Genomic DNA, 13,723 nt, shown 5'->3' with positions numbered 1-13,723 from the left:
TCAAAAATTCAAGATTTATCAACAAGAATCGCAAATATTTAATTTAACATCTTAAATTTACGAAATTTTGCATTCGAAAAACTAAAACCTTCGAAAAGTCATAGTTAGGCTTCGAATTTGAGAATTCTGGGTTCGGCGGAAAAATTATATTTTTGTCAAAATTTTAGAATGCCTTTTACATGCGGAATTGACACAAAAATCACTCGATTTGGATGAGTAACGAAGAAACTGCCGAAAAACTGCGTACGTATAATTAAATAAACGCAATTTGCAATTAATTAACAATTACGAAAATTAATCACCCCTTTTAATTCTTGCAAATTTGTAATATTTAACCATGTTCATGCAATTTAGATTATGAAAATAATAAGAGGCTCTGATACCACTGTTAGGTTATGATACATATGACAATTCATAAATCATGCGGAAAAACCATTTAGCCAGGAAAACATATTATTTACACATAATCATTTAGCATAGTTTAGATGCATACTCTTTGTTGCGTGCCTTCCCTAGCTGCGCCCGAACCGAACAAGAACAAGTCTTTAGGACTCCAAGTGTCGTCCCTCCGTAGATAGTCCACAATACGTCCGGATCCGCCTTAAGATTGACCAACTAGAATCGCCCTTAAGGTACTAAAAATTTCGGCACTTTTGAGCAAGGAATGTGTCTGAATTTTCTCTCAAAAACTCACTTTGAATACTTGAAAAACTTGTTATAAATTGTGAACCCAGGCCACATATTTATAGGGGTATGGAAAGAGAATTGGAATCGAATTAGGATACGAATTAATTAAATTAGAATTACAATAAAACTCTTATTTAATTAATTTATCAAATAGAATTAGGAATTTAATCATTAAACGAATCCTGTACGTTTTAGGTTTCGTATGTGAACACAAACACCCACGCACGCACAGCAGCCCACGAGGGGCGCCATGCGTGCGCGCGCACAGCCCGAGCATCGCAGCCCACGACTGCCGCAGCCTTGGGCGCGCGCTGGGCCTGCCTTGCGGTGGGCCTGGCGCAGCCTTGGGCTGGCGTGTTGTGGCGCGCGTTTCCCTTGCTGGACGTGGGCCTGGCTTTGTGCTGGGCCTTCGTCTAGCAAGCTCGTCCGATGCTAATTCGTACGACGCGCTTCCGATTAATTTTCCGATTCCGGAATTCATTTCCGATACGAACAATATTTAACATTTCCGATTCCGGAATTAATTTCCGTTTCGAACAAATATTTAATATTTCCGTTTCCGGAATTATTTTCCGATTCCGATAATATTTCCGATTCAGACAATATTTCCGTTTCCGGCAATATTTCCGATTCCGGCAATATTTCCATTTCCGATAATATTTTCCGATACGTACCATGTTTCCGTTTCCGGCAACATCTACGACTTGGATAATATTAATATTTCCGATACGATCCATATTTCCGTTTCCGGCAATATCATCGTTTCCGGAGTATTCATTTCTTGCCTGTGACGATCTCAGCTCCCACTGAAACCAAGATCCGTCGATTCCGAATATCCATAGTTGGAGTATTTAATGCCATTAAATACTTGATCCGTTTACGTACTATTTGTGTGACCCTACGGGTTCAGTCAAGAGTAAGCTGTGGATTAATATCATTAATTCTACTTGAACTTAAGCGGCTTCTAGCTAGGCATTCAGCTCACTTGATCTCACTGAATTATTAACTTGTTAATTAATACTGAACCGCATTTATTAGACTTAACATTGAATGCATACTTGGACCAAGGGCATTATTTCCTTCAAAAAGAATTCGAATTACGAAAACCGATTGAATTTAGAAAACGATCATGATCAATTTTGGGTTGAAATCCTAAAACTAAATTCCTAATTCTAGCCCACTTGGGTAAAGCCCACTATTATAAACCCAAACACCCATAATTCCATCTCACGTGAAATCAAAGAAACAACCAAAAATCTCCCTCCTTGCTCTTCACGTGAAACAGAAAAAGAAAAAAAAAAAAAAAAGAAAAACACTCAAAAACTCTCATACCTGCTCTCCTCCTTCACGTGAAAAATTTGTTGCGCCTCCTCCTTGATTAATGCTGCTCATACCGCCGCCACCACTAACCACCTGCACGACCACCGTCGCCCCTCGCCTGACCGTCGGTCTGCACGGTAGTCTCCTCCTTTCTTTTCTCTTTCGTTTTCCTATTCTCTTGCATTTTTCCTCCTCTCCTTACTTGGTTGTTCTGTTTACTCGGCAGCCACCATCGAGCTGCAACCACCACCTGCGCAGTCCGCCACCTAGTCGAGACCACCCCGCGCTGCACCACTTGCATCGCGGCTGTTGCCTTGCCCAGCCGGCTCCCCTCCCTCTCTTCCCTTTCTTCTTTGCGTGCTATCACACGCCGCCTCCAGCGCAGCCACCACCCTGCGCCACCGTCACGCCGACAGCCCCGCGACCACCCGTGCTTGCTGCCGCACAGTTCGCCGCCGGCCAGCCTCCCTTCTTTCCTTCTTTGGTTATTTCTTAAACCCTAAGTAAATTAAATGTTTTAATTATGTTTTATTAATTTAATTTATGTTTTCTTGAATTAAATTTATAGTTTTATGATTTAATTATGAATTGCATATTTATATGTTTTGCATAATTAAACTATTAATTTTCAGATTATATAATTTGATTGAAATAAGAGTTTGAATTATTTAAAGTATGAATTTTAAGTTCTTAATGGTTTTAAATCATGGAAGGATGATTGTGGATTATTAAAATTATTATTTCAACGTTCTAGGCATGTCAAATTGGCCTTGGCGAAATTTTAAACGAGTTTATATTGCTGGAAATTTAAAGTACGATGTTTTGAAAAGTTTTCAACGAATTTCAATCATTAATTCAATAATTATTATGCTAGGAAATCAAATACTTAAGTTTTGATATTAGGGAAGGTTCTAAATATGTTTAGGATGTGTTTAGAATGCCTTATTATGATGGCGAATGATTAGAAATTGATTGAGAATATTTGTTGGTTGTTTTAGGCGGATAATTCTCTTTAGGCGACTTTTGAAAGTGTCAAAGTGACCTATCAGTTTGTTTACACAAGGTACGTACATACCTGTGTGCTTGGAATGCGTGCTATTTGTTGAAACCATGTTAAAATTGTTGATGAACTTGGTTATGTTGATATTATTGTTGAACTTGGTGATGTTGATATTATTGACGAACTTGGTTATGTTGAAATTGCATGTTTAATACTGTTGGACGGACATTATTGAACTTATTTTGCATTATGAGAATTGTAACATGTTAGTATGGATGATTGATACAAACATGTTGGTTGGGAACACTAGATTATTCTATATGTTGGTTTGGATCGATTGATTATTGTTCCCTTTTTAGCTTTTCACTACTTTATGAGGGCGGTGGACCTTGTTTAGTAAGTTGAAACTTTATACCCATATACAAGGTTGATCATGGTTAAAGGAAAGGTTGGGTAAATTGGAATGAGTCTTGATTGATGCCTTTATGATCACTTACTTAATTCCAAGATAAAAACAGTTGTGAACTAATGTGGATTGTATGCCTTATGTGATTGTTGAGTCATAACAGAGTCTCAATTTGTAAATCATGTAAAGTGAAATTGAGTAGCAATAGCTTTAGACTGTGCACGTCTAAAGTGACGGACAAACAGGAGTTGGGGTTCATGGTGGTAGCCCATGGCCTTTTCTGGAACCGGATTGATCACCGTGTTCTATTTTTATTAAAACGTTCCTCGATATCGCAGGTCACTGAGGTTACGGAGTCGCGCCCGTACCTCGTCTTCCTTAGTGAAGACTTCTGGATAGACAACTCGGTCCATTGTCTATTTCAACTAAAATAATATTATTGCTAAAAGTCTAGCCTAGTCTAGTCTGGTCAAGTATGGTCGTCAAACTATCATGTTTTGTCTGCCCTTGTTTGTGTTCATTAGTATCATGTTAGGGTTGTTCGTTTAATAGAATCATGTTAGGATTATTATTGATTTAGTATGTAGTACTCAGCTTTGCTGATTACGTGCTTTTGCTTGTGCATGTTGATCATGGCTATGCCTTATTGATCCTGTGATGACCCAATCTTTGGTGAGCAGTCTCTAAGGATCAATAAGCATTGTCCATCTGCAGGTTTGAAGATGTTGCATCATTGGGGTCGGGAATAGAGAGCTTGTATTTAGTTTTGATTTGCTAAGTTGACTTGGGTTTGTTTAATTTGACTTTAAACTTGTCGTACTATTTATATTTCCTTATTTTCGTTGGTTGATTTTTGGGACTAAACCTGTAATCGATTATTTATAAACCTAAAGTTAGTTTTATGTTTTCCGCTGCAAAATTCTGAATAAGCCGTTACGTTTTCACACGGGCGATAATGCCTTGATAATTCTCTACGTTTTATATTAAAAGGTTATTTTAGGAAAGAGAGAATTGTCGGGGTGTTACACTTATTTTTCTTATTTTTATGAAGTGCATTTAGTAATGGGAATTTCATTAAGGTGTTCATGTGAAATTGCGATGGGTGAAGCGAATATTTCTAATGTTGTTGTTGGACCATCATCGTCACTCGTACCTTGTTTGTTTTCACCTGTGTCAACAATCAACTTCTGTATGGTAGAATTCCCAACCGGAGTTAAGAACGGGGAACATCCTCGATTCCCTTTTAAGTTGTTATCGTCACAAGTTGGGGACTCCGAACCAGTGTCCTTACCGTACCCTGTTTGCATCTACTTAGTTATGAGTTCCTTGACTTGTTTCAATGTATTATCCATGTCAGACATCTCATATTCATTTGGTTCACATGTTCTTTTATAACACTCATTCGTTACTCATGCGACTATGACATAAGAGAGAACAAATAAGAAATTATCCAAACCCCAAAAAACTGAAAATATGAACAATGAATACAAATGAAGAGTCTTATAACGCACAATTTCATCTACTTCTAAAATACTATTATGGGACCCCTTTCCATTTACATCTTGTATCTCGTTGGACATGACAAACACCGTAGTTCGAAGTTACCTAAGTGAACCAGTTAAGGGGAAAACTAGAATCATGCTAATGACATCCTTTAATTTAGTTAATATAATGTAAATTTATTCAGATATGATGGGATAAAAATACAAAAATACAAGCACAAAACTTACTCGTATTTGGAAAGTAATCGGGAAACCTCTGCCTAAAGTTACGAAGAAAAGGAATTATGATCATTATAAAATCTACTAATTATAAATTAATGTACAATTCAGTTAAGGCTTAGGAATTCACCTGAGGAGTGGCTTATAGAATAGATAAGCGAAAGTTGGTGAAATTAAAATTCTAGACCGTAAAATTAGGTTTCAGGAAATTAGAATTTAGGGGTTGAATGGCAATTCTTGATGTGGGTTAAACAAGAAAGTCGAGGGAAGAAGGCAGGAAACAGAGTATAAGAGTTCCACATCTGGAACAAAGGGGGGGGGGGGGGGATTTCAGACACGTTGACATACATCATCATTTTTTAACCAAATCATAATAAGTAATGTCCATACGCGATGCTGGTAACGTACGTGCCTGTAACACCCTAATAATTTCTTGTGTTTTATAAAACCATTTTTCCACTTAAAATAAAGGAATCGCTAAAGTATTACCGCCACCGTGATAATGGTTAAGGCTAGTACAAGAAAATAGTAGTTAATGGCTTCCTCGACAAATTGGAACCATACAGGCCCAAACCAAAACAATTTAAAACAAAATACATTAACTATACCTGAAATATCAATAGTCCAGACTAGATAAAATAAATAGAGTTTAAAACAATGCTAGTGAAAATAAACGCTCTCAATCAATCCCATTGTTAGATAACTTCACTTGCAAGTCACCTCTAGAATCCTGCTTATTGAAAATCTACTCCCCAACAATGCAAGTGAAAATGATGGATCATCATAGAGTCATTAAGGCAAAGGCTATGACCAAAAAAACAAAGCACGTAATCAGCAAAATCCGAGTACTACAAGCTAAAACGATTCTTATAACTAACATGCTTCATTCCAACAATAATTAAAACCACATGAAAAAGCCAACTTATAAACCATTAATCATGAAGACAAGACTTGACTCGACTCAAGACACGACTCTTGACTCATAGATTAATTATAATAAGAATCGAACGGGCCTAGAAAAGAAATATCCATTAGAGGGGTGTTGGGAGCCACCGAACACCAAAATAAATAATAGTAGCTTGTGTCAGAGCATACTCCCTGTACATAAAAGAAGTGAAATAACGCCTTGTACCACTAGTAGGAGTACTGACCATTGTCTTATGATATTGTTCATACTCAAGGTGTCTACGTTTCAAGAGTTTTGAAGCTTATTCGGTTTACGCTTTACGTTTATTAATATTTCATCGGATTTTTCATGAAATGACCCCGAGGTTTGCGTTAATGCACCAAATGCCCCTAATGTTTCCAGAATGCACCAAATACCCCCGAGGTATGGGATAATAACAAAAAGTGCCCATTAGGCTAACGGACGTTAACGCCGTTAGTCATTAACGCCTAATCAACTTATTATTGATTCAATTTAACCCTAATTAACAATTTAACCTACCTTTAATAAAGTTTTACTTTTTATTTTTTTTACTCTCCTCCTCCTTATCTCATCTCCTCTTCCATTTTACATCTCCACTCATCATCATCAACAACATCATTATCTCCTTTGAACAACAAAAATCATCAAACTAGATGCAGAAATCAATGGAAGCCCCAATGTGAATTCTAAATTTCATCCCCAATTCGATCTCACCCTCTTTCACTCACTCCCACTCTCAATTCTCAAATCCTGCTACTGTATTTCTATCCCCTCAATTTCATTCAATGACCATCTTTGGTCCCTCATCTTTTCTTCCCCTTTCTCTCTCCTCCAATACCAAATTCCACTACCAAATTCAACTTTTACACCAGATCTAGAGTTCAATTTTTACAAAAGCATTGATGAAAAAATCAGTAATAGGCGGAAAATTGGAAAGTCGAACTGTGCTAGAGCGATGATGGAGGTGGCTGGGAGGAGAGAGGGCGGGGTGGTGGTGGAGATGGCGGTTGGGAGGAGAGAGGGTGGAGTGGTGGTAGAGATGGCCGAACTGTGGGTAAGTGATGGAGGTGGGTAAGTGATGGATCAGAGAAAGAGGAAAGAGAAAGGAGGTTTGGATTTTAATGGTAAAGAAGAAGCGTAGCAGAAGGAAGAAGAAGAAGGTTTGGGGTTTGTTTTTTTTTTTTTCCAGTAAAATTTGGGTTTTAATTAGGGAAGAGCCCAAACAAAGACACCCCATCAACATCCTTTGATTATCTCTCCTCCAAATTCAATTTGTTTGAGGTTGAAGATTTATAATTTGGGTTGAAATCAACTGGGTTTGAGGGATAATTTGGGTTTGAATTAACAATCTGGTTGAGGAATAATCTGGGTTTGAGGAAATAATTTGGGTTTCAATAATTTGGGTTTGAGGAAAGAGAATGACAAGGTGGAAGAAAGATTGTAGAGATGATGATGGTGGAAGAAGAAAAAAAAGAAGATGATGATTGATGATGATGATGAATGTTGGCGTGAAGGGAAGAGTGTGAAGTGAAGAAGAGCAAGTGAAAGAAAGCCCCAAAAAAAGTTTTGTGTTTTTTTAAAATAATAGTAGTTAATTCTTTTTTTGGGTTTAATTAATATAATTAAGGGTTAATATTAGGATTAGTAAAGAAAATGGTTGAGTAAGGGCAAAAAAGTAAATTCATGCTAACGGAGACTTAACGGAATGGACGGGAAATGGTCAACAAGGGTATTTTGTGATATTATTGCATACGTCAGGGGTATTTCGTGCATTCGGAAAACATTAGGGGTATTTGGTGCATTAACGCAAACCTCGGGGTCATTTCATGAAAAATCCGATATTTCATTTAAAAGCTGACTCGAGACACAATCAAATATAACATTTAATAACGAACAACCAAACAATTCTTCTTTTAGAACCATTAGAATTTGTGATCAAGACATTCAAGACTCAAATGAAATTACTCCTTTGTTCCTTCTCAACATGATGTTGAGTCCACGAAATGCCTGTTAACATGCGGTTTGTAAGCTAGGCACGAATGGTTCCTAATTCAATTCACCTTGACTCTTTAATGTATACCCTACATATACGGTGGCTAACATGATTATACCCTCCATATGTGGTTTACTAAACAGGACTCAAAAGTATATCCTACACATGCAGTGGCTAACATGAGCATACCCTCCATATGTGGTTACTGCAATAGTGCAACGAGGAACGAATAGATTTGGCTCATAAAATGCCAGACCTTACGTACAATATAGCATAAATTATTCCTTGCATACGAATAAACCATACATGCATAAAACATGCTTGCTATTTAATTCAACAAACATAACCAATAATAACATGCTTGTCCTCAAACATGAATCCAAAATAATCAAGTAACATCAATCACAACATATAAACATAACATGTATTCACATGATTAAATTGGGTCGCCCTACACTTGTACGTACCTTAAATATCTAATTAAAGGGGCCACTTTGTGATTCAACCCACTAAATTAAATGTCTCCTCCTATTATAACATAAATAAGATTTAAATCATTATTCATGTTCATTAAATTTTCAGCAACTTTATTAAATCTTAACTCGTTTGAATTGATTAGAAATTAGTCGTTAATAATAAAAATAATAATTCCAATTAATATTTAAAACCCTAGCATGAAATCTAATTAATTTCATGCATAAAACCATTAAAAATCGACGCTTTAATACTTAAAAAGAATCTGAAAATCATATTGATTATCATAATTAAAATTGACATCTAATTATGCTAATCAATTAATCATATGAATTTAATTAAAACCCTAGCCCTAATTCATCATTAAATATAGTTAAACTCATAAAATTGAAGCTTTAAATATATTTCAAATCTGAAAATTACAATTACTTCAAATAAAATCATCAAAATCCTCAACTTTGGTGTTCGTAACCAATCCCAAATACAATTTAAATCAATAATCCAAAATAATAATCATAAATATTCATAATTTAAAACATAATTTAAATATAGATAGATTAGGAATAAGAGGACTATACAGACCGGAAATAGGACACTACAGTGGTGGTGGTGGTCGGTTGACCGGAACGAAAGAGGAGCAAAGAGGAGATGCGCGCACGGTGCAACAGTGCTGCTTGGGTGCGGTGCTGTTGTGTTGTGCAGGGTTGGCGCGCGCGAAGGCAGGCGGGGACGCAAGACAGGGCCGCACAATGAGGGAGAGAGAGCAGCAGGGGCAAGGCAACAAGCGGGGGTGACGCACCGCCTGGCCGAGTGCTGGTCCGTTGCTGTCTTGTGGCGCACGGCAGAGGAGAGAAGGGAGAGAAAGAGTGCCGAGTGAGAGGATAGAGAAAAGTGAGAGAGAGAATTTGAGGGTTTGTAATTTAATGAAAGTGGGGATTAATGAATCATGAGGGGTATTTATAGGTTTCGAATCCTAGTTGGGCTACGGTTAGGAATTATTAAAGATGGACTTGAATTAAAAGGGTGGGTTTGAATTATTCGTTTGGGCACACAATAGAAATTGGATCGGGCTAGAATAATTCAAATCATTTTGTTTTCAAAACCCAATTAAATTCCCAACTAAAATAAATCCATTTTCTCTTAATTATTTTTAATTAATAGAAAACATTTAAATAAATATTTAAATGCAACTTTAATTTATAAAAATAATAAAATGCTTTATAAATATAACTAAATATTTTATAATACGAGGTATTACAATACCGTAGCAATGGTAACTTCCAACCAATGTTTGTATACTACATACTATAGTCAATAACATATCTTAGTTCCTTCCTTCTCCAATGACGACGTCCTACTTGCAACTTTTACCATAGCTGCAATTTCCATCCATAGCAACCACTGAATCGACGGAAATACCGTAAATCCTTATTATTATTTATTATCAATCAACACACTTGCTATTCAGATCTAATAATCCCAATACTGGTGATTTCCAATCCAGTCGTTCGTCCATTCTTTCCAACTTACTTCCAACGTATGTCGTTTATCGAATTTTCGACCATGGCAAACAATAATCATTGTAAATTCTCACACAAGCAAAGAAGTTTATTTACTATTTGCTTCCGTATCAATAACCCTTTTGTCTTCTTCATCCCCATTGATTTCTAGATCTAAGAAACCTAAAATCCATTTTTTTGGCAAGTAATTTTGGATAAATCTTTCTTCTTTTTTGGATGAACGATGAACAATCTACGATGTCGATGAACAGGGGGAGGCAATTTGCCGGCCACCAGACACCACGGAAGTCTGGCGATATTTAGTGGTAATAAATACAGAGTAGTTAGCTTAGGTAAGAGGAAAGAGAAATTCAGTCGATTATTGTTTTAATTATTGATTTTCCTACATTTTAGAACATACAAATAATTAATTTTAGAAAATTCAGAAATTACAAAAACTATATTCATAAATAAATTTTGGCATTAAAATTTAAAGATAAAAATATTTTAAATCATTAAATATATTGAATTATTTAAATTTAAAAATAAAATGAGTGGCCGACATTAATTAATTAGGGTGGTTGTCTCTTTGACAACTACCCTAGAAAGGTCCTTAGAAAGTAGCAAAAGTAGAAGAGAATCAATGCTCCAGATTCATAAGCAGAGACATGGCGGATTTATGCACAACATTAAACAAGAATGATATTTAGTATCCACCAGGCACCAACTATATACATTTGAATGATTTGATGAATCACCAAATTGACTCATGAACAACAACCCAATCGACAAGAAAATATACAGATTGCTATTTCACTTCCAAAGAGCATTTGCCTGACAAAGCAAGGATATCGAATTCATGGGGCATGAAATCTTCACTTGGTCTGTAGTATTTATCAGGAGAGTATAAGCTCAAGTTCGTCACTTGACTTGTGTAAAGACAGGCAAATCTCTCGACCTGCAAAATACATCCGAACAATAATGTCATTGCTAGGACCTAAATGAGGATGAATTAGAATGATTTTAGTTAAGGATGAATTAGAATTCAGCAACGACAAGTTGCATCATAGCTTACAAGATACCAGACTATGTTCCATGAACATGAAAAAGTATATATTTATACAACAACATCACTCTACATCTCAGAATATCAGGCAACAGTTGTCAATGAAATATCTTAAAATTTCTTACATATTTGGGGAGTGGGGAGGGTATGAGTGACAGATTTATACTGCTACACAAACGTGTAAGACTGTGTATAAAATCAGGGTGTTTTCAGAAGCATGTGTTACACATACACTATACACATAAAAGATCAGAGTAGGTATTCCCTAAGACAGACAGTGCGTTGAGAGTAGAAATCATTATATAATGTGAGCTAACTCTTGTTAATGATCTTCATGGGGATGACCATAATTTACAAATGAATTCTTATTACATGTATTGTGTATGACATTGCCAAAACCAAAACGGGGAACACAAATCCATGGCCCATGGTGGTGTAGGGAAATCAGGGAGAGGGGATTTCGAGGACTCGATAAGGGAAGACAAACAGAACGGAATGGATAACAAACACTAAGAAATGGAAGCATGGAGGAAAGTTCCCATTTTCTAGAACAAACACCCACTTGAAGTACAGTACTAACACAATCCTTTAATGTGGGTCCTTGTTTTTATAATGCTTAAACTAAAGTGATGACTAAAATTAGTGAAAGTTATATCAGCACCTGGAACCATGATGCTAGGGTCCCTAATGAACAAATAGTTCAAGAACATTTAGTTCAAAACTATGAATATTCGGTTCAAAAGATTCTGAACATCTGTTTATTTTATTCTTTTATGAGGGTAATGAACATATAGTTAATAAAATTCAAACATTATGTTCTACACTGATCATGTACTTACTAGGGAGTACCAAGTCTCTCGGTTTCTAGAGAGAGGGGCTCTCCCTTCTCTCTAGAAACCCTAGCTCCCAAATACGAAGAAAAATTTTAGATCAAAATCAATGCCCTCCAAAATTCAGCCACTCACTTAGATCTTCTTCTTCTTCAGTCTTTCATCTTCTAGATTCAATTTTGCTTCCCTATCCTTGTTTCTCTTTGACTTAGGTTTGAGTTCTCAGATGGGAAAACATACAAAAATAAATTATGAGTCTTTGGAATTCGATTTCGTTGGATTGGTTTGTCACTGGACATCAGAAATGTCGCCGACACCATCAAATCTTAAGACGTAGGCTACAGCCCAGCCGTCTTCTTTGTCTGTTTTCTCCTTTGTCGGTCTCTTCTTTGTTGCCGACATAGGATCTAGGGGTCTGTCCTCAGCCGGACATCCCTAATCGCTCTATCTTTGAAGTCTATTCACCAAATTTACTTGGAACTGGGGGCTGGGGTAGTATGTGGTTTAGACGTAGCTTTCATTGTCCTCTCTATTCTCTATCTAGTTTGCACGAAGTCATTGTAATTCATCCGAAAGATGATTTCAGATAGTCCGCCTGGGTTTTCTTTCCTTTTAAAAAAAAATATTTCAAATATTATGATTTGTGAACATATAGTTCTTTCAAATCTTCAACAGTGGAAATGAACATATAGTTCAAAACTTATGAACATAACAACAACAAATATGTTCATTAGTTTATAAGTATTTGTTCATTTGAGACCATGATGTATTATGAACATGTATTTCACAGAATACAAACATTTAGTTCTTTTACAAATTCAACAATGAAAATGAACATAGCATACATGTTCATAATCTTTGAACTATAAGTCTATATGTTCACTTAGGCCCACGACGAACATCGTGGTCCTTGGTGCAATAAAATTATAAAAGAGACCTGCGTATGAGATTCGACATATCAACAGGTTAAACAGCTTTAGTAACACCTTCCATCAGAAATTCATAATGTAACAGCGCATAGATGTAGAATGCAGTGTAAGTAAATGGATAGAATAAATAGCTAAAAAACACAAAAAGTCACCTAAACAGTAATTGATCAGAAAGTAAATTATATTCAACTTACCTGATGTGCAAAGCGAGAATTTTGATAACCAGTCTTCATAAGTTGTCCCCAGACCATGTGAAACTGACATTAACATCAAAAAATAGTCAAGCCAAAACAGAAACATAAGCTAAACTCAGCCAATAGAAAAACACAACCAGGAACATGGAAATTTTAGAAGACACAAATCTGATAAGCAACTAACACATTCACAACTTTGTCCCAATTTAGTCATTTGATGCTTGCATATGTCAAGCAACAATGAAATGATATAACCAAATGATTGAAGGGAATGACCCTGAATAACCAAATAATAGCAGGAACCAGTTTATCCATCATAAGGAAGTGCTTTAATAGTTAGAAAGAGAAAGAAAAGTCAACACCAATGCCTGACACACTGACAGAAAAAGATGCATCAAAGAAACAAACTGACCTTTTGGTGGCATTTACAGAGGATCTGTTGATGACCAAGTCGAACCTTCTCCCTTTGTGACTAGCAGGTAAACCAAATATAAAAGTGGTCATGAACAGTGAATGAAATAAACCCTATATAAGAATAGAAGGCACCAATCTAATTTTCCAGCATAAAATATTGGAAAATTTGTCAAATACAACCCAATAAAGTTGTCTCTTTGCCAATTACAACCTCAAACTTTCAGATTTGTAAGTTACTACCTTAAACTTTATACCCCACTTT

At 36.1% G+C, this 13,723-nt stretch overlaps 1 protein-coding gene and 1 long non-coding RNA gene across 4 annotated transcripts in view; one reads left to right on the top strand and one right to left on the bottom strand.

Annotated features, from left to right (window-relative positions):
- The first annotated feature begins 1,778 nt into the window (after positions 1-1,778).
- On the top strand, positions 1,779-4,332 carry LOC130468976 (uncharacterized). The gene is made up of 4 exons (XR_008929349.1): positions 1,779-2,144; positions 2,234-2,491; positions 3,006-3,070; positions 4,094-4,332. It is a non-coding gene; the product is annotated as an uncharacterized lncRNA (long non-coding RNA).
- A 6,191-nt stretch (positions 4,333-10,523) lies between these two features.
- The window catches only part of LOC110786724 (uncharacterized), a 40,070-nt gene continuing 36,870 nt past the window's right edge, over positions 10,524-13,723 (bottom strand). For all 3 annotated transcript variants that reach the window (XM_021991298.2, XM_056840230.1, XM_021991299.2), the window contains exons 15-17: positions 13,460-13,519; positions 13,048-13,110; positions 10,524-10,986 (exon numbers count right to left, since the gene is read on the bottom strand). In XM_021991298.2, coding sequence (XP_021846990.2) covers positions 10,837-10,986; positions 13,048-13,110; positions 13,460-13,519 — 273 coding nt within the window. In that variant the 3' untranslated portion in view covers positions 10,524-10,836. The remainder of the gene's footprint in view (positions 10,987-13,047; positions 13,111-13,459; positions 13,520-13,723) is intronic.

The sequence above is a fragment of the Spinacia oleracea genome, chromosome 3 (assembly GCF_020520425.1).
Source record: "Spinacia oleracea cultivar Varoflay chromosome 3, BTI_SOV_V1, whole genome shotgun sequence".
NCBI lineage: Eukaryota > Viridiplantae > Streptophyta > Magnoliopsida > Caryophyllales > Amaranthaceae > Spinacia > Spinacia oleracea.
Note: the sequence above shows the minus strand (reverse complement) of the source record. Positions and strands in the feature narration are given on the sequence as shown.